General features: G+C 34.0%; 1 protein-coding gene across 1 annotated transcript; it reads left to right on the plus strand.

Moving 5' to 3' along the window:
- Nucleotides 1-1,081: 1,081 nt before the first annotated feature.
- Nucleotides 1,082-2,251, plus strand: N7457_008614 (uncharacterized protein; the record flags this gene model as incomplete). The annotated part of the gene is made up of 1 exon (XM_057179657.1): nt 1,082-2,251. The coding sequence occupies one exon, from the start codon at nt 1,082-1,084 to the stop codon at nt 2,249-2,251; it is 1,170 nt and encodes a 389-aa protein (XP_057028043.1).
- Between the last annotated feature and the right edge of the window lie 20,793 nt (nt 2,252-23,044).

Consider the following 23,044-nt stretch of genomic DNA (forward strand, 5'->3'; position numbering starts at 1 on the left):
GGCGCTATTGTCGGAGGGAGGCCCTGGAGGTGGTGTCGGAAGTTGGCTGCATTCCCGACCGAGGCGGAATCATGTGCTGTTCCTGATTTCTATTGGCGTTCTTTTGACCTTCCCGCCGAGTTTCATCTTTCTTTTCTCATAGAGCCTCGCATTCGAATTATGTCTTCCCAGTACTCAGTACTCCGTATGTGGTATGCTAATGCTAAACAATCCACAATGATGTAATGGCAGTTTAGCAGGGCTGTTGGTTCTCCTAAACTTGGAAGCATTCATTTCACCTACCCTATTGGAGATGTATGAGATGCAATGTCCTTGACATCGAGGAGTACTTCAGTCTCTACATATGTATTTAACACCGACACTGAGCCTTATGTAGCTATATATCAGCCCTTTTGGTGCGTGTTCTTATAACACTCGCTATCAGGTACCCTGTACGGAGTCCCTGAGGCACATACACATGCTACATCTGCACTCATGTTGTTGGGGCTTCATATCAACGAGAGTCTACCTAGGGATTAAAAGGAGACCTTGCCCTATAGCTAGTTAAAACATATGTACGGAGTACGGAGTACCGGATAATACCTGGCACTCGAGACCTTTCTCTTTCCGTTTTAGTGCTCACCCCTTGCCGCTTTTTGATCACTGAGTAAAACTGAGCACGTCCCTGAGTATCTTGACTTGATCACGTGCCATTATATAATCAACCTGATCTGCCCAGGTGCTCACTGAGCATCACCTGATCCTCCCTGGGCAACCTGGTGGTCCCAAGGGAAGCCTAGGGCCTAATATATATGCCGCTTCAGCGGACAATCGGCGCTTCCAAATTGATAGGGCTGTATCGTCGATTAATGTCCGCTGATACATACTGCTCTGGAGACATTTACATCACCATAAGGTCAATCAGAGTCTAGTAGGCCCAGTGCTGTGTTATAGCCGTAGTCAAAGCGTATTGAAAATCATGGCCTTTCCTGCATCCACGGATGGTCCCCTTCAAGGTTCCAAATCTTGATCTTCAGATTTTCTTCATTCCTGCTGCCAGTTCGTTTTCAAGTTTCTTCTATCACACTGATCACCTGCCACCATGTTCGAGCGCCGTGAGCTTAATTCCAGTGATACGTCCACCGGTTCAGATGCCTCTTCTATCGCTCGCAAGGCCAGGATCGCGGAAATATATTTGAATACCACACAGCTTGAGCAACTCCCGGACGCAGTTATTCTTGAGCGGTCCCTGAGTCTAAGATCTATCATCTCTACAACCTCATCTTTCAGCCAGCTTTCCCAGACCGCGCGGAATCGACCACACCTGCAGCAGATAAATCAGATTGGAGTTGGCTTACAAGGTGTTGTTTTTGAACGGGTTGGAAAAGAGCCAGTCCTGAAGAAGGAAAAACCAGGAAATGAAACTCTCTCGTCAAACTTGAGGAAGGAGTATACAATCCACTGTCAGGTTTCGGCGGCATTCGACTACTACCAAGTTATCACGAACTCCGAAACCTTAGTACCCAAGGCATTGCGCTTCATTCCCAAGACAGGCGATGAGTTGTTCTGGGAGGAGTTGTTGCCAACGCTCCCACGGGAGTACCGCACTCGAGATAACTCTATGCTCTTGCAGCGTATTCTGCCTCTACCGAAAGTTGTTCGCCGCGCGCTGATTAACGAGTTTATCACTGCAGATATTTCGCAAGCATCGGCCTTGCTCGCAGATCCGAGAAACAAGCACTGCCTAGCCAGAGTGTACCTTGAAAAAGAAAACGGTACTCTGAGCCACGAATCTCCCCTGAGAAACTTTCCTATGTACCTCGACAACATGAAGCAAATCGTTATCGACACTATCAAGCTTGCCAGCGCTCTTGGTAAAGCATATGCCACATTGCACTGGGGTGCTGAAGTCAACGGAGATGATATTGAGTTTGTTTTTGGGACCACAGCTGAGCAACGACCGAGCGGAAACCCACCAGACTTTCAGCACCGAGCAGTTTGTCTTTTCCTGCTTGACTTCGGTCAGTGTGACATCGTCGACCTAAGTCAGGAAAGTGAGACTGTCTATCAGGGTTTCAAAGGAGCGATGGTCACCGGTGATAACCAGAATTTCAACCCACACGCGAACCAACCCGAGTTGTTTGCTGCCTTTAAAGAGGGATATTCTGCAGCTGGAACAATTATTCTCGCCGACAAGCGCCTTGACTCGAAATTCGACATGAAGGAGTTTATACAGCAATACGAAGAGTACGCCGAGGATTTTCTTTCTTAGCTCAACTGGCAAAACAGAGGGGAATTGCTATGACTGACACGGAGTAGAGAGTCATACAAGATTAGGGAATTTCTTAGCTCGATCAGAACCCAAAATCTTCATCCTGAGCATTAGTCAAATATCAAGACTGCTCTAGGAACCACTAACGGGCCAAAACTCCAAGTGTCGTAGAAGAAGAGGAAATATACTTGGTTAGGAATGCTGAGATCTCAACTGACGTGGTATTCAGTATAGTAGGGGTCCAATCAAGGGAGTTGAAATCTCTGTATTTCTGTATCCACTATTCTAGCAGGAAATATGACTATCTGACTAATATCAAAAATACTGCGTGGATAGGATAAACTAAACTTCCGGTATACCGATCTTATGCTCCGACACACCCCCTCAGCTAGGCCAGTATGGTCTAGCTGCTTCCTACACCCAAGTCGGTATGCTATTTCTCTCCCTTTGTTAATTAACTGACCTATGCTGTTAAATAGCTCCTACTATTAGATAGCTTATATCTATTATCCTCAACATTTTGAGGAAAGCTTTATACTTTTGCCTAGTAAGTAACTTTGTAAGTCCGTCTATAGCTATACTAGCTATCGGCACCTATTTTACCTTAATTCTTCCTTCCCTAACTTCCTATCTAAGCTAGTGCCGATAGATATTAATATATCGTAATTTCGTCTCGAACGCCGTATCCTCGCTAGTTAGAAGACTAATAGTGCGCTAATTATCGTAATCGATACTTAGTTAATAGGAAGGGATAAAACTGAGGGTATTAAGAAGTCTACGCTACTATTATAACTATTTTATAGTCTCTAAGAGACCGAGGAGCTTAGCTTTAGTAGTGGAGGTAGTAACTATAGGCTACTTACTAGCCTTCTAGTCGACTAGCCTACTATATACCTAGTAGATATAGCTAGTAGAGCTCTTTCTATCGGGGTAATCTCTATATAAAGTATTACTAGTAAATTATATAGAGTCTATTCTAGAATCTATACTATATTTAATAGCGAGATAGCGGGTAGAATTAAGGTAGGTAATAACTCTATTAGCTACCTAATAGTACTAGAGGCCCGGGTTTATTAAATATTATACTAGATAAGTAGTCGATTTTATAGCGTCTAGTCTTATAATTATAGTAGTATATCTAGTAGATCCTACCTTCTTTTAGTATAATAGGATCTCTTATACTATAGCTACTCCCTAAAATAGGGTTAGATCTTTAATAGGTATTAGGGTATATACCGCTAGTCTATCTATAAGATTATATTATATAGTAATACTTACTATATAGCTATTTTAATAAAGCTATAGCTTCTTTTACTACCTATCTCTAATAATATAGATATTAAGAAACTATACTACCTCTCTATAATCTATTAATTCCTAGTATACTTCTAGATCTCGCTCTAGTTATATAGCCCTTTTTTATATATCTTTATAATAGGTAATTAAGATATTATTAATATAGAAAAAGACTATTAGTCTATTTCCGATAAAGATATAGGGGTCTTCTAGGGCTTATTATAGACCTAGTTTATAAAATATACTAGCTACTTCCTACTACTAAAGTCTAGATAAGATCCGTAGACTATATAGTATACGGCGGAGTTTCTAGTATTTACCGGGTAGTCTAAACCTATTAGGTATCTAGGTATAGACCTCTTTTTCTAGCGTACTATTTAAAAAGGTAGTGATAGTATCCCGCTATCTTAGGTCGAGATTAAATATAGTAATAAGGGCGAAGATTATCCTTATAGTCCTTACTACTAGTGTAGTAGCTCTCTTTTCTTCGTACGAAATAGTCTCTAGGTCTCCCCGTACGTATATACGAGCTTTAAATTTAATTAGATAACTATCCTAATCGTATTTATAGGTAAATACCTATATAAGAGGTAGTATTTACTTACCTCTATCCTTTAGTCTCTCTATAATCTTATAGGTTTCCTTTTCTATTAGAGAGTTAATCTCCTTCTTTATTACTACGAGAAAGCCTTCCTAAAATAGATAGTTTATAATATCTTTATAGTGTTTTAGGACTAGGGGGAGATTATCTTAATAATATCTAATTTTAGGTTTCTTAGTATATAGTCCTATAGCGAACGTATATAGTAGTATAGAAGGGTCTTCCTCTATAGCGGTAGATCTTATTATATAGATATAGTCTTTGTCTTACCTAGCTTAACGTCTTCACTTTCTACTAATGATATTACTAGTGTCGATATCTCCTATAATTTATCTACTTAGGGCGAGAAGTTCCGCCTATAGTTATCTTTCTAGCTTATCTTCTATAGTAGGAATAGCTTTATTATCCTAAATCTAGTCGCTAACTAGATCCTCTAGATCCTCCGGTATATCTACCCCCTAACTAGGGGTAGTATAGGGATCTTACGTAGTATAGGGTTCTTATAGCGGTATAATAGGGAGCGGAGGAAGGGGTTTATCCGGAAATATACCTAGCGGGGCTCGGGGTTTATAGATCTTAGGTATTTACTATATAATTTTAGGTATTTACTATATAATCGTAGTTTTTAGGGAGGGTAGGACCACTTACTAGTCCACCCCCTAAAGTAGGGTAGTATCTCGCTAACTAACTTCACTAGCTATCTCCCTATATAGAGAGTTTTATTATATATTCTACTAGTTTTCTCGCTAAGATCCTTAATAAGATCCTTAATAATTATAGTACTAAGTTTCTTATAGATTATTAGACTAAGTTTCTTATAGATCTCGATAATCTCTCTTTTCTATTTCGCTAGTCTCTTAACTAGCTATCACGTGATTAAGTATCTAGATGAACTCCTCTATAGTAATTTCCTAAGGTTCTTACTATATTAGCATTAGAATAAGCTAATATCTATTATAATTAGGGGTATATTTACAAGTTTTATTAAATACTATATCCCTAATAGGCTTCACTTTCCTATTATACGGAAACTAGATTTTCTAGATATTTAATACTATATAGCTAACTAAGAATCCGATCTTAGCTCGTAGGTTTATTTTATTAGACTAGACCTATTTATCGATCCTATAGTATACTAAACTTCTATATAGTTTAATATTTAATAGGTTAATCCTCGGCGCCTACGGTACGAACTCCTTCCGCACCTTCTCCTATAGTATAACCTAGCGGTTTTCGGTAGTAATATATATCGGCGTATAATTTAGTAGCTATACCGTAGCGTTAGCGGCCTCTAGCTATAGATCTTTTAGGAGCTTTCCTTTAAGTACGAGTATACGTATATAGGTGATAATTATACTACCGGATCTTTCGGTATAACTATTTATTTCGGAGTGCCCCGGGGGGTTATAATATATAAGGATACTATTAGAAGTAAGGCTATATTCCGTAGGTTTTCTAGCTAAGGACTTATTATTATATTAGAAGACTTTAATCGGTAGATCCTATTAGTTTCTTACTAGTTCTATAAAACGATTAATCGCTAGCTAATACTTAGGCTTTATTTTATAGGTTATTAGCTAATAAAACTTAGGACCTTCTAGGTAAAAATAAGAGATCTAGCGGTACTTATTCTCTACTAACGGTAGCTAAATAAGATTAAAGTATACTCTTCTAAATCGTCCGAAAGTACGTCTAACTATATATCTTAATATCTACCTTAGTATACGACCTAGCTAATAAGTCTAGTATAATACCTACGTTTCTATAGTCTTCTTTCCGGTAGACTTTTTTCTTTATTATTAAAACTAACTCTATCTACTATAGTAGCGAGTTTTACTATACTTCGTTAATTAATATAGGTAAGCCGTCGGTACTAGATATCTAATAAGACTCTTAATTATTAAGGTTTTATAGACTTTCTCTCTATAAAATAGGCTTACTAGGGCTATATAAGTTCTCCGGGTTAATTAAAGATCTAGAGGTTAAACTAGTCCTAAAAGTTAATATAGATAACTAGTCTATTATTAGAGTCTCTAATATAGTTTATACGTTAGCACTATATCCCGCTCTTCTTTTTTAGTATAGAATAGGATACTAGGTTTATATAGAAGCTAGGGGAATAGAGGGTATCACTAAGTATAATCTCTATTTTACCTTTTACTAGATATCTACCTACTAATCTAACCTTCCCCTTTCCTAGCACCTAGGTAGTGCTATCTCCCGTCGTAAGATCCGAAATCTAGGATATAAAGTCGATAAAAAAGTCTCTATTATTATAGATATAGATACTAGATCCTATATTAAGGATCTACCTATCTTTTAAAATAGGTTCTCTATTTTTAGTAAGGGAGAGGGTATATTCGTAGTTTTTTACTAGCCCCCCCTACTATATAGTATAGGGCTTAAGAGTAGTAGCGAAGCTTACTTAATTTATAAACTCTTCCTTCTAAGGTTACTAAGTTTACTAAGTTTACTATACCTTTTCTACCTTCTTTTTTACCTATTTCTTCTAAGTAGGCTCTTTAGCGAGTTTTTACTTAATCTTTTCTAGCTTTCTAAGGTTAATATAGGTCCCTTCGGGGCGGTTTTCCTTATTAAGATACTAGTATATTACTATTTTATATAAATAGTAGGGGTTCCTATATAGGTACCTCCTTTTTTTAAATAGGATCGGCTTCTTAGTTTAGGACTAGATCTAGGATTTTACTTCTTAGTGTCCCTACTAGGTTAAAAATACCCCTTTTAGGGGTATAGTAGATAATACCTTTTATACCCCTATTTCTCGATTTATTACGCGGAACGATTTAAGGAGATTATAGGTTTAATAGACTTTCTTATCTATAACGATCTCTTAATATCTTCCTTACTACTAAATAGGTAAGACCTCTTTAATAGTATATAGGAAGTCCCTATTTACGTCTCCGTTATTAATACCGAGGCTAATAGCTTACTCCCTTAAGGTATTCTATTATTTAAGCTATTATTCGATATCTCTAGTCGGCTTTTAGATAGTAAAGACCTTCTACTTTATTCGGACTTCCTCCTTATATATAGTCGATCTCGCGAAGCGATCTCTTAGGTATATAAGTCTCTTATATAGGGTCTAATAGTCGGTAATAGCGGTATAGTAGATTAGGTCTAGGAAGGTATAAATATAGTTATTTATATTAGAAAGTCCTTTTATCTCCCTATCCTATTTCGATTAGTCTACTTTAAAGATATCTATTTCGTCTCTCTAATCTCTTTTATCTAATTCGGTCCCTCTATAGGGGTATTCCGGCCTAATAGGCTCTTCTTTCCTAATCGGTCTCTCTATTAGGGGGGTATCTAGGTTATAGTGCTTCTAGACTTATTTTTATATCGTATATAGCTTTACCCGGGCGAACTAGGTACGCTATTAGGGCGAGTCCTTTAGTTTTTCGCCCTTTACGGCGGAGAGAATTATTAATACTTCTATTATTAGGGTTAGGTGCTATATAGCCTTAGCGGGCTACTATATAGCTTTAGAGGTTTTTAGGTGCTAATAGGTACTATATCTTATAAATAGCGGCCTTATTTCGTACGAACCGGGCTTATAACTCTTAACTAACGTAGTATTTAGTATAGTAGGAGTCTAATTAAGAGAGTTAAAATCTCTATATTTCTATATCCACTATTCTAGTAGGAAATATGACTATCTAACTAATATTAAAAATACTACGTAGATAGGATAAACTAAACTTCCGGTATACTAATCTTATACTCCGATATAAGAACTATACCTAAGGCAAGATTCTCTTATCCGTAGGATTATTAACGCTACGCCTTTTTTATCTTTTCTACCGAAAAGCTCACCTTTAGGGGCTAAATTAAGGACTCCGATCCTTAGTATATAAAGGGGTATAAATAGTAGGAAAAGGTAGATATTATCTAGATCTTTAGATAATTCAATACTTCTATAAGAGATCCTATTCCTAGTATTATTTGAACCTATTATTAAACCCTATATACTATATTATACCTCTATATCTTTAATAGGTTATAAGCCCGGCTGTCTCTAATAGCCGGAATACCTAAATTACGTAGTATAGTCTATTTACTATATTTACTAGTAAATATTTGCTTACCCCTATATACCTTTTTATCTAATCTTTGCCTAGACCTATATATATAGATCCTTACCCTAGGATCTCTCTCTCCTTTTTATATATATCTTACCTCTTATTTTATACCTTATCTTCTATACCTATACCTCTCGATCTCTCGTAGATCTACCTATTTTTTTATTAATTTTATTATAACCCCTATTACCTAATAGACCTAGCGAGATAGGGAGGTATCTAGTGCACCTACTATACCCTATATACCCTACGAACCCTCCGACTCCGACGCCGACCGACTAGACGAATTAGGGTCTAATAATAACTATAGTAGCGCCTTAGGCGAGGGTAGCGATAACGAAAGAGGAAATAATAGTCCTATAGCTCCTATTAGTACTAGAAATATAGACCCCGGCTAGGGCCTATAACGTCTAAACCCCGCGGATTAACTAGCTAGAGAACTCGAGTTAACCGAGTATCTCTATACCTAGTAGCCCTAAGGACTAACTAGGTAGCTCGTAGCGGGTAGACCCCCTACTAAAGTCTCCGAGTCTATCGAGACTAATATATAAGTCCTATTAATATAGATTAATAACCTAAACCGATTTAATCGAGATAGCTTTATATTCTCGCTACGTAACCGCTATACTACCCTAAAGAATAATACCCGAGAAGAGGAAGAAAACGCCTTTCGATACCTTAGTTTTACTAAGAACCTTAGAAAAATATTTAAAAGAAAAGAAGAATATAAAGGACTAAAACTTATAGGATTAATATTACGACCCTCTACTAGGAGAGTGCCTTATAGGCTAGATCCCGCCTAGTCCTATAACCTAGAACCCGTGACCTAGTAGGGGTAGTATGACCCCCCGCTAGAGACCGCACTAGGGAGACTAAGTCCTACCGGGTTAGGTGACCTAGTCCTATGACCCGCTAAAGGTTATCTATATAGAGACTACTAAGGGAACTTAGCTCTTTAGCGATTAGTTTATAAATATACCGGCACCCTACTATTCCTTCACTCTAGTTCTATATTACCTATTAGGACCCGCTAGTACGCCGGTCCTAATATTCTAATCGCTAAATCTTAATTAAACTAGACCGTTAGAATACGTAATATCGATAACTCGACGTACGAGCGACCGCCTAAGAGGAACCTTAGCCCCGATCGCGGAAACGAACGATATCCCGGGACCCTTATAACCCCTACTAGAAGAGGTAGAGATATAGGGAGTTAATAATAACCCTTAGGGAGGAAACCCGCCGGATCCGATAACCCCGACTAAGGTAGATAAGAAGGTAGAACTCCGAGAGTTAGAGACCCTTAAAAGACGTCTAACTCTAGTAAAGGAGAAAAATAAGATCCGCGCGGAGCTATAGGATAAAGAAGAAAACGTAGTAATCCTATAGGTAAGAATATAAGAATCTAGGATCCGTTAGGGTTCGCTAGATAGTACTATTAGTTAAATTACTTACTAACTACCCGATACTATCTATATAAACTTAATTATATTATAAGAAAGTACCGGAGACTATCTATCCTATTAGAAGAAAGTAAGAGAACTATATATACCTTATAATATAATAATGTATAGAGCTAAGAGTTCGGGTAAATATAATCTTTTTAAGTTAAACTAAGAAGCCTTCTAGAATAGATATCCTAATTAGTTCGCTAGCGATATACGTAAAGTAGACTAAGTAACTAAGTTCTTAGCGCCGAAGGTTAATATAATATAGATAGAATACTATAGGAATAACTTAGGTATAATATTTACTTAGTCGGTCTTTAAAATATAGACGCTCGCTTAGGTTACCGACCCTATTAAGATATAGCGAGAAGCTAAATATAATTAATAATAGATAATATAAGCTAAGTATTAAGATATATACTAATATACCTTAAAGCTTACTAGACTCTATAACCGCCTAAAAGATACGCTAACTAGATAAATAAGAATCGATTATTTAAAGATAGGTATCGTTAAAGAGGTATAAAATAAAGTAAGAAGATTTATAGCCTTCGCTATAAATTAATAGAATAACTAAGTAGCCTTCTATAACTAAATTAAAAAAGTAATACTAAATAGAATATTATATTTTAAGGAGGCTAAAAAAATAGTATTAAGAAATACTATAGATTTATAAGGATCTAGTAGAAGACTCTTTAAGGGAAATAGCGTCTTCCCTATATAGTAAGCTATAACTACTATAGAGAGTAGAAAAGCTACTATAGGGTCTAAATAAGATTAGAGCGGAGATAATAAATTCTATAACTTCTATAGTAAATTAGGCTATTATATAAAAGACTACTATAAAAAAGCTATAGTAAACGCTATAGCTACGGAAAAGTTAAAAAAATAGATAATCTTATACTATAGACTTCTATAGTATTAAGAATAGTTCTCTTTAGAGAATATAAGAGAGTATACTAAGTACTTATCTATAATATATTAATATTAGATATTAAGACTAAAGCCCTAATAGGAGTAGCTAAGACGCTAATAAATAGTAGCGTAATCTAGAGCTTTATAAGCTAAAAATAGGTAAAAGAGAACCTAGAAGAGATATATATAATAAGTACCCGCTTAGTAGAAGCTATAGATAGATATAAGATCTCTTTATATAGAAGCTAAGAAGTATAGCTTAGTCTAATAGACCGGAATAGAATCTATAAAGTTATTAAAATAACCTATAAAGCCGTAAATATAACGATCTATAATATAATCCTAAGAATAGATTAGCTTAGACTAATAAATCCGGATATTAACTAGGTAACTAATAAATAGATATATAGAAATATAGCCCCGCTAGAGATTAAAACCCTCTCGCTAGAAGACTTTAAAAAAGAAGTAAGACTATAAGATATACTTAGAGAGCTACGCTTAGATATTAATAAGATTACTAGGGAGTTTATAGTAATACTAAAGGTAATATAAAGCTTAGATAGGACCTCCTATCCGGTATAACTCTTAACTAAACTCCTACTAGAATACTAAGATCTAACTATTATAGTAAATAAAGAAAGTACTATAGCCCTTCTAACCTACGTAGAGTATAGTTACGTAATCGAGCTAATACTAGGTAAGATACCCCCTTAGAGGTTAGTATATATACTATCCGCTAAAGAGTTAGAAGTCCTTTATTAGTATATTAAGGAGAACCTCGAAAAAGGCTAGATCTAATACTTAAAGAGTTAATCGGGTATACTTATCCTCTTTATACTAAAGAAAGACGGTAAACTTAGACTCTATATAGACTATAGAGGGTTAAATACAATTACTATTAAGAACCGCTACTCTCTACTATTAATTAATAAGTCCTTAGTAAGATTATTAGAAGTATAGATCTATACTAAACTAGATCTACGAGATACCTACTATAGGATCCGTATAAAATAGGAAAATAAGTAGAAAATAGCGTTTAGATACCGCTATAGATATTTTAAATATATAGTAATACTATTTAGACTCGCGAATACTCCTATTACCTTCTAGGCGTACGTTAATAAAGCCTTAGTAGGACTTATTAACGTCTACCTAGTAGTATATCTTAATAATATACTAATCTTCTTAAAGGATAAGAAGACTTATATATACTATATCTAAAAAATACTAAAATACCTAATTAAGTAGAGGTTATTTATTAAACTTAATAAGTATATATTCTATATAGAAAGGGTCGACTTCTTAGGCTTTATTATCTCCTATTATAAAATTACTATAGACCCTACCTAAGTAAAAACGATAAGCTAGTAGCTAGAGCTAACCTATATTTTTAATATATAATAGTTTATAGGCTTCGCTAACTTCTACTAATATTTTATTAGGAAATAGTTAATAATTAGCGCCTCTTTTAATAATCTAATTAAGGGGCTAAATATATAAAAGAAGGGAAGAAATAAGCGCTAGGAAGGGTTTATCTTTATAGAAGAAACGTAAGAAACTTTTAAAAGGACTAAAACCGCTTTCTAAACTACGCTAATACTCGTATATTTCGATACTATATTAAAAACTATAATAAAAACGGATATATTAGGAGCCGCTATCTACGTAATTATATTATAGCTCTATAAAGATAAATATTAGTACCTTATTACCTTCTACTCCTAGAAGATATTAGTAGTAGAGAGAAATTACTAGATTAGCGACTAAGAAATACTAGTAATCTTTATAGGGTTTAAAGAATAGCGCTACTTCTTTAAAGGAAATAAGTACCTAATTATAGTAATAACGGATTACGCTAATCTTATCTAATTTATAACGACTAAGGAGCTTATAAGACGCTAGGTACGCTAGGTAGAATATCTTATAGGTTTTAACTTTATTATTATATTCTACCTAGGGAAAACGAACCCTATAGATACTCTTAGTAGATAACCTAACTATATAGTAGATAAGCTACTAGACGCTATAAGTCGTAATATCTTTATATAGAGACTTAAAGAGACTATTAGTAAAGGCGCTAGTTACTAAAGGGATCTATAGGATACGATATACCTAGGCGTTATAATAATTATAGTATATATTACGGTATTTCTTTGTTATACTATTTTACCTTAGGCTCCCTTTCTCTTAGACGGAGGAGACCCCTCCGAATACCCCACGATATCGGGATAGAACTAATATGATCCGGTCCCGAGAAGCGGGGAACCTAAATCATAAAAGGAAGACACCTATAGGAAAAGGGAAGGTAAGATTCAGTCTTATAACTAATATAGAATCGAATACCCTTCGTTCTAACTACGTATCCCTCTCGTATTATTATTCACCTAGTTAATAAGTACTACCTTAATAAATAGTTACCTTAATAATTCTAAATCTTCTTCTTTAACTACCTAAAGAAATAATAACGAGATAGAGTTTACGATCCCGATAGGGTAATAAGGAGATACCTCTATAAGAAAACCCTACTATCTACGAGATAGAGGAGGGAGAGACCTAATCTTTATTAGAACTCTCGGAAGCACCTACTACTACTAGTAGAGATAACCGATAACCCTCCGAAACTACCCCGAATCCTTAGCGAAATAAGGATAATTCTTAAGTAATACTTAAGAAAGAAACCTTCTAAGCCCTTATAATAAGGATCGAATAGCTCGAAAGAGTAGCCGAAATACTAATATACCGTAGCCGGATTCGTAGTGATTTACTAAACCTACGTAGTTAGGAAATCCGTTTTAAGAACTCTAACTTCACGGAAGAATTCTCGATCTAAGAAAGAGAAGACTAGTTACTCGGACTACGCTTAGAATTCGAAGGAGTAAGTAAAAAATATAGTACCGAAAAATAAAAGATCCTCGGTATCTTATCCTATATAAATAGGAACTACTAACGACTTTAGTATAACTACCTAGACGAAATACTTTTAACTCTAAGCTAAATCGTATAGGGTTCGTAGGCTTACTTTAAGGAATAGACTCTATCCTTAATAAAAAATTCTATAAATATATAAGCTACCGTTACTAACTAAATATAAAGGATAATCTAGTGAAACGATTAAGACCCGAGAGACTTTTACTATAAGTTAAATCTCTTAGAAAAATATTTCCTAAAGTAAAGCGAGGAATAAAGAGCCCTTACCTTTTTCTTAAAACTTAATTATAGACTTTAAGCCTATATCTATAAATATAACCTAACTCTTCTAAAAACTCGGGGGGAGATAGTCTCTATTATATTAAAATTTTAGGAGCTTTAAAACTAGAAGACGAAACCTAAACGAAAAGCGACCGAATCGGGATAGGGAGACCTAGATATAAAAAAGAAAAAGAGAAAGTTCGAAAAATATAATAAAAACGAAAACTCCTCCGAAAAAAGAAATCTAAAGGACTTAAGGTCGAAAAGACGCGGAAACCCTATCGATAAAAAGATAGGAAAGAAACTTACCTATTATACCTATTAAAGTAAGGATCACCTTTTAAATAAATATCTAAACGACTCCCCGATAAAGAAAATAAAAGTATAACTAGTAAAAATAAAAGGATCCTCGATAAAATAGTAGGGAAACGAGAGCGGGTTAGAGTAGATTCCCCTACTCCGACCCCCTAGATTAGAACGACGATACGCTTCTATACTCCGATCTTAGTAGGAAAAATTAAAACCTATATAGACCTAGATAGTTATATAGAAGTCGACCTCGTTAGTTACGAGTTTATAAAAACTTAAAAACTTTAAAAAGCGAAACTTATACCTCTTATTATTAAAGTAGTAGGACGTAAAGAAGTAACTATATATAGGGTATAGAACGTCCCTATAACTATTATAGATAGTAGAGAAATTACTAGAACGTTTATACGACCCTATATTACTATCGATAGAGATCTAAGGATTTCGGGTAGTCTAGTACTACTATTAATAATAACCTTAGTCGACTAAAAAATTAATCTCTCTCTACTAAATCGAAAATAGTAGTTTAATACCCTAAACTATAAAGCTATAATACTATACCGGTTTATAAAAGAGTATAGGAACCGCGTATACGTCTATACCGTAGTAAAAATACCTAAAGAAGTATAGCTCCTATACGAAGAGGATAAGGATATAGAAGAATCTCCTAACTTACCTTCGGAACTATAGGGATTCTATAACGTCTTCTCTATAAAAAATATATAAACCCTTCCTTTAAATAAGGTTATAGACTATACTATTAATATATTACCGGGAGAAAACCCTCCTTATAGACTAATCTACCTCTTATCCTAAAAGGAACTAAAAGAACTTCGGGAGTATATTAATAAGAACCTAGAAAACGGACGAATCCGACTATCTAAAAGTCCTATAGGAGTACCGATCCTCTTCGTTCTAAAAAAGGATAGCGGATTACGTCTCTATATAGACTACCGGGGGCTAAATAAAATCTTAGTTAAAAACCGGTACCCGTTACTACTTATCTTAGAAATTCTAGACCGATTAGCGGGAGCTAAATAGTTTAGTAAAGTCGATATCTAAGATACGTATTACCGAATTTATATTAAGGAAGGAGATAAGTAGAAGACTACGTTTTATACTCGATACGGGTACTATAAGTATACGGTTATACCGTTTAGACTAACTAATACTCTTACTATATTCTAAAGTTATATCTATAACGCACTAAGAGACTACCTTAATATAATCTATATAGTATATCTCGACGACGTATTAGTATTTTCTCTAATAAAGGAATCTTATATAAAATACCTCCGAAAAGTTCTCGAAAACCTTAGAAGAGCTAGTCTATACGTAAAGGCCTTAAAGTATATATTCTATTAGGAAGAGGTAGAGTTTCTAGGATTTATAGTAGGTTCGAAGGGCGTCTCTATAGACCCCTAAAGGGTAGAATCTATTAGGAACTAGGAACTCCTTAAAAGCTATTATAATATCTAAGTATTTATCGGATTCTATAACTTTTACTATTAGTTTATACCGCGGTTTTCGTAGATTATACTCCTATTAACTTCCTTACTAAAAGGGTTAAAAAATAGAAGAAAACCTAGATAAGTCTAGCTTAACGTCTACGAAAGACTTACGTTTCGCTATCTAATTATAGCGTTTTAGTTACCGATACTACTATACTATTTCGACCTAGAAAGGGATACGCGATTAGAAACTAATACTTCTAATAAAGGTATAGGAGGGATTATATCCTAGAAGGATAAAGATAGGAAATAGTACCCTATAGCCTTTTAGTCCCGAAAGTTTAGTAGGGCTAAACTTAACTATTCTACCCCGGATTAAGAACTATTCGCTATCGTTTACTTATTTAAATATTAGCGATACTATTTAGAAGGAAGTATCCGACCTATAGAAGTTCTATCCGATTATATAAATTTATAGACTTTTATAAAGTAGCTAAAGCTAAATAGAAGATAAGCGAGATAGTATATATTCCTATCCCTATATAACTTTTTTATTAAATATAGACTAGGAAAAATAAATCCTATAGATATATTATCCCGAAAAGTAGATCTAAAACTAGGGGACGCCTTAGTAGAAGATCTACTTAGACTATTACGTAATAGAATCGTTATTAGAATACTACCGAAACGGAGTATTACTATAGCCGAATCGCTAAGTATTAGCGATTTATATATCGGTAAATCCTAGTTTAATCTAAAACGGACTAGTATAAATAGCGATAAAGCTAGTATAGAAGTAGCTAACTAGGCTATATAGGAAGAGTTAGATCGCGACTAATAGATACCTTATAAAACGGTTAAGTATACGTACCGAAACTAATCTATATATATATAGGAAGTGTAACCGGACCTCTAAAACCTAATCGAGAAAATCTAGGATAGCGATCCTAAGATACGCCGCCGAAAACTTACTATTTCCTAGTCGAAACTAGGTAATAAAGGTTAGGGCGTCGATCTATATAGTATTATAAGGTATAAAAAAAGACTCTATATCCCTACGGGGGAGAACTTAAGGAAAAAACTCCTTAGTCTTTATTATAATAATACCCTAGCGGGATATTTTAGTAAATATAAAATATTAATATTACTATAAAGATATTTCTACTAGTAAAATATATACTAAGACGTCGCGGAATATATATCCGAATATATAGTATATTAAGGAAACGTAGCTCCGAGGTATCGGCTATATAGCGTACTCGGAACACTACCGATTCCTACTCGACCCTTCGCTAAATTATTAATAGATTTTATTATAGGATTACTACTTATAATTTATAAAAATAATATAGTAGATAGTATCCTTATTATTATTAATAGGATAATAAAATAGGCTCTATTTTTTACTATTTCTATATTAATTAATACCTCCGAGCTTATAGAGCTTTTCTATATAGAAGTAGAACTTCGCTATAGACCCCTATAGGGTATTATATCTAATCGAGGCCCTATATTTACTAGTAAATTTTGGTCTTAACTATACTACGAAAGTAAGGTAAAACTATATCTTTCTACTATATTTTACCCCTAAACGGATAGTTAAACTAAGCGTATAAATTAAACGCTAGAATATTATTTTAGATATTTTATTAATATAGAGTAACTTATATAGCTAAAACTACTACTAATAGTATAATACGCCTATAATAACTCGCCTAATATAACTATAGGCTACTCTCTATTTATAGCTCTTATAAGCTATAAGCCTAACTTTCGTATACGTTCTAAGGATAAAACGTATAAAAAGGAGGTCCTAGCCGTAACTAAAAGAATCGAGATTCTAAAAAAGTTATAGGAAGATATAATAGAACGATAGCGAAAAGCTTCCGAATTATCCGCGAAACGATTTAACTCCGTTTATAAACCTATAGTATTTAAAAAAGGCGACTTAGTAGGGTTATTAATAAGAAACCTAAAGTTTAAAGTCTATACTAAGAAACTAGCCCTAAGATATATTAGACCGTTATAGGTCCTAAACCCTATCGGATCCTAGGCGTACTAATTAAGTCTCCTAAACTAATATAATAAGATATATAACGTATTCTATATCTCTCTCTTAGAACTATAGAAGGGAGAAAAGTCCGAAACCTTACTAATACTAGAACTCGAAGAGTCCGATAAATAGGAAATTAAAAATATTAAAGATAAGAGGCTATTTAATAAAGAGAGATACTTCTTAGTAAAATAGAAGGGTTAGTCTACTAAATATAACTAGTAGATCTTAGAAGAAAATATAGGAAATATAAAAGAAGCTATTAAGTCCTTTAGAAAACTTAAGGAAAAGAAGAAGAAAGCTTAAAGTATACGGTTAAATTTAATACCCTATTAATAAAAAGAAGATAATAAATCTAGATCGAAACGAGCCCGTTTTACTATCGAAATACCTCTAAGATATTATAAAAGAAATAACCTTTAAAAACGAGAAAATAGAATAATTCCGGAAACTATACCGAATATATAACGAACCTATAGCGTATCTAGTACGATCGGAAAGCTAGCCTAGATACTAAGGGAAAGTATAGGGCTTATATCGGTATCTTAACTACTTATAATAATCGCTATTATTAAATCCCCGATAAACGAATACTTCGCGGCGTTCTACGAGGTATATCCCGAATCCCCGTAGCGGATAAACTAGCGAATAGAAACGTCGTAGGCCTTCTACTTAGCTAGTATAGCTAAAAGACTAGGGCGAGGTAAAGGGGTTAGACCTTAAGAAGAGAGGAACCGTTTATAAGCGTTAGCGATATCCTACCGATTCGTTAGAGAAATATACCTAAAAGGGAGAAGGTAATACTTACGATAGGAGTCTTCTTTTAAGATAGGGGAAAACTATAAGTAGCTCGATAACTATAGATTAACGTAGAAAAGTCGGAGATTAATCTACGGATCCTACTCTTAATAGTAGCCCGGATAGTAGGCCTATAAAAAAATTAGGATCTATTAACCCTATCCTATTCTATATAGTTAGGGTAATCCTCTAGCTTTTCGAAAAATTAGGTAGACTATTCGATAATTAAGGTTAGATCTATAGCGTTACCGATAATACTACTCGGAACCTATACGATTAGGGTCCGATACTAATAAGAAAGGCGAATAAATCTATACCGAGTTATATACTTATCGTTTCTCTATATAATATTAATAAGAGATAGAACTAATAGCCTCGGATTTATACTTAACCTTAAAGGGTTCGTCGGTAACCTACTTCTTCTTAGCTATATATAAATAGGTAACGTACTAATTTAAGCGATATCGGATAGGACGATTTCGTTTTAGGCGCGTAGAAGAACCGGAGTTTCGAGTACGACGAGTAGTCCTAATAGGACCTATATAAGGAGGAGTCGATAGCGGATCTATATCGGAATAGTTACGAACCTTAAATACTATCTTAGAAGTAGCTAAAGGAGAAGAGGGTATAGACTAGTCTATAGGCGGGTCGTTAATAGGAATTATACTATAACCCCGATTACGACTATAACCGCGACCGCGATTACGACCTCGCGCTATAATAAAGGAAGGTTCCTATAGAAATAAATAGGACTCGTAAAAGATAAGACGATAAGACACGAGGGGATTACCTACGAAATATACGAGGAACTACGTATAAATAATAACGAAATAATATAAAGAAAGAAAAGATTATAGTTAGAAAATTAAAATAAATTCCTCTTTTATTCTAGGCTACCTTTATTATAAGGAAGGAACTACGTATATAGTACCTTCCCTTTTATCGAGGAGAATAAGTTACGAACCTCCTATACTCGTTAATCCTAAAAGTATTAAGTAGGATCGTTCCTATAGCTTCCCCGAATATAGCTATAAAAGTATTAGAAATAGACTCTAAATACCTCTATTTCGTAATAGTCTAATAAGTATATCCTATATCCCTAAGGAGTAGACTTAAAAGTCTACCCTAATCTAATAGAGTTAAACTACGACTATTAAGTATAGTCTATATATCGGCCCGACGACTATTCGTAAACTCGTTATAATTCGCCTAAAATAGCTAGACTATTATTAGAAGATAAATCGTTAACGAAACGGCTATAAAATACTTATAGCTTATATTTTCTTCGTACCTACTAAATTCTAATATAAATAGTAACTAATAATCGCTATATTAAACGCCTAGGCTAAATTATAAGAACTCTTAGCGACTTCTATATAGATCTACTCCGATAACTCTATTTTATTATCTAAGAGAACCTTTAAAAATTTTAAGATAGTAGAAAAATCCTAAGTATCCCTTATTATACTAACGGGTACCTATATAGGATAAGTACGGATCTATTACGATAAAAGCCTAAAAACGTACTATATTATAAGTCTTCTTATCTATATAATATCGCTCGTAAAGGATAGACGCGATCGTATTATACCGATAAGAGATAGAGAAAACCTCCCCTTCGGTAATATTAAAGGACTTTAAGTTAGAACGTAAGTAGCCTAGGCACTAGACTAGTTCTAGTTCCGGTACTAGATCGCTAGTATCCCGCCCGTTAGCTACTACTACGGCTATACTAACGAGGCTCTATAAAATAGAGAAAGGAATAAACTCGATAGGAACCCTTCTTACCTTATAACTTATACTTCCCTTTATTTAACCTAAAACCCTAGGATAGGTTTTATAGAGAAAGGGGGGATAGTTATTACGGTATTTCTTTATTATACTATTTTGCCTTAGGCTCCCTTTCTCTTAGACGGAGGAGACCCCTCCGAATACCCTACGATATCGGGATAGAACTAATATAATCTGGTCCCGAGAAGCGGGGAACCTAAATCATAAAAGGAAGACACCTATAGGAAAAGGGAAGGCAAGATTTAGTCTTATAACTAATATAGAATCGAATACCCTTCGTTCTAACTACGTATCCCTCTCGTATTATTATTCACCTAGTTAACAAGTACTGCCTTAATAAATAGTTACCTTAATAGTATATATAGAAATCCCTACTAAGTCTATAATAAATAGACTACTAAATTAAAAGGAGATATATAAAGTAGCTAAAGGAGAAACTATATATATCTATAAGCCGCTAGAAACTATAGTAGAACTTATACTTAAGATATAGGCGAAGAATAAATTCTATAGGAATACGCTTAGAAGGGTATAGGAAACCGGCGACTTTAAATAACCCCCGAAGATATAATAGAGTATAAGGAGCTAGAATAGACTACTAAAATATAATAACTACGTCTATATTCCTAAAGGCGAACCTATAATCTACTAGGAAATTATAAGGATCTACTATAATAATCTATAGGTAGGCTATTATATAAGGAAAAGAACGCTATAGGCTATTAAACGTAAATACTAGTAGAAAACCCTTATTAAGGATATATAGGACTACGTTTTTATATACTAGATTTATTAGTCTAATACTATTAAATATTATAAGCTATATAGACTACTCGAACTACTATTAGTACTAGAGAGACTAAGCTAGTAGATAAGCGTAGACTTTATTATAGGCCTACTACCCTTAAAATAGAAGAGGAAGGCCTACGATATAATTATAGTTATAGTTAATCTATTCTTAAAATATTCCCTCTATATTTCCTATACTAAGAACGTAGACTTACTAGAACTCGTAACCTTATTTTATAAAAAGGTTATACCTCTATAAGAAATACTAGAAAACCTTATTAGTAATAAAGGTACTATCTTTATATTAAAATTCTAGAGCTATTTCTACTATCTCTTCGCTATAAGACGTAGACTATTAATAGCCTATTATCTATAAACCGATAGGTAGATAGAGAGATAAAATTAGAGTATTAAGTATTACCTATATAATATAGTAAGCTAGTACTAAGACGACTAGATAAAATAGATCCCTCTTATATAGATTATCTATAATACTATTATTTATAGTATACTAAAAATATCCCTAGTTAAAATATTATTAAGATTCTAATCGGAACTAAGAATATTAATACTAAATAGAAAGATAGAAACCTACGATAACGCTAAAAGCTATATAAAAAAAATACTAAAGATATAAGAAATATTAAGGAAGCGCCTAAAAGAGTCGAAAACTATAATAAAGCGAGCCTATAATAGGAAATATATAGAGAAGTCTTTCGTAATTAGATAATAGGTTATACTAAGAAATAAATATATTAACTTAAGACGACTATATAAAAAGCTAGATAACCGCTATATAGGACTCTTTATAATAGTAGATATAGTAGGATAATAAATATACTAGCTAATCCTTACGCCGAGATACTATAAGATCTATCTTATATAATATATTTTAATATTAGAACTATACTATAGAGATCCGCTAAAAACTTAAAAGCGGTCTAATCCTATACTAATAGATAACTAACCTAAATAGAAGATCGAGGAGATCCTTACCGATAACTATAAAGGCGCTAAATACCTTATTAAATAGAAAGGATATAGGTATAAAGAAAATACTTAGGAGCTAAGAGAAAACGTAGAAAATATACTAATATTCGAGAGCTACTATAATAAAAAGAAAGAACGGCTAGAGTATATAATACGCTAAGGAAGATCTATAAAGAAGAAGTTAATATAATCTAGGATCTACTACTAGATACGTTCTAAGAAGGTTAGAAGGACCGGAGTAGGCTTAAGAACGCTAAATCTAATAGCTAACTACTAAACGGACCCCTAGAAAATAACTAACTATACTAGTATATACTATAGATAGGTTAGGGGAGGATCTAGAATACTAGTAAAGATAAGGAATAGACGAAAAATATCCTAAAGAGACTATAAACGTATAATAAAGATACGTAAGAGTTTATTACTAAAAAATAAGACGAAAAGTAATATAGCTAATACTCTCTAAGAGTATAATATAATAACTACCTATACTAGATAAGTAACCTTTAAGATACGCCTATATCCTTACTATTATATACGTAACCTAGCTTAAAGAGGTGCCCGAAGCTAACTTATAATCCGACTTATTAATAAAACCTATATCGAAGAGGGCGGAGGGGATAGAGGAGGTAGAGAGAGTATAACGCGAGAAAGACTAAAAGGCGTAACTATACCTATATAGATATCTCGAGTTAAAGTATTCCGCGTACCTTAAAACCCCTATATAATCGTAAGGAACGATATATTCTACGCGGGGATAATATAGGGCGCTAAGATATAAGTATTAGCTTAAGCGTCGAGCCTAGAATCGACCTAAAGAATGTTAATAACCGCTAATATAAGCGGAGGTCTATACTTACTATTATATAAAACTATCGCTTCTTTATATAATAGTTATACTAGGGAGTATTAATATTAATTCCGCTAGACGGAAGGATATATATATACCCTAGATTATATCTAAGACGATCTATATAACGCTAATATTACGTACTCGTAGGGTTAGTAGAGGAGACGATAGCCGGAGGGACGTAATTATTAATAGAAATATACGTCGTACTCG

Source organism: Penicillium paradoxum (assembly GCF_028828445.1).
Source record: "Penicillium paradoxum strain IBT 22861 chromosome Unknown utg000007l_segment0_segment0, whole genome shotgun sequence".
Classification (NCBI taxonomy): Eukaryota; Fungi; Ascomycota; class Eurotiomycetes; order Eurotiales; family Aspergillaceae; genus Penicillium; species Penicillium paradoxum.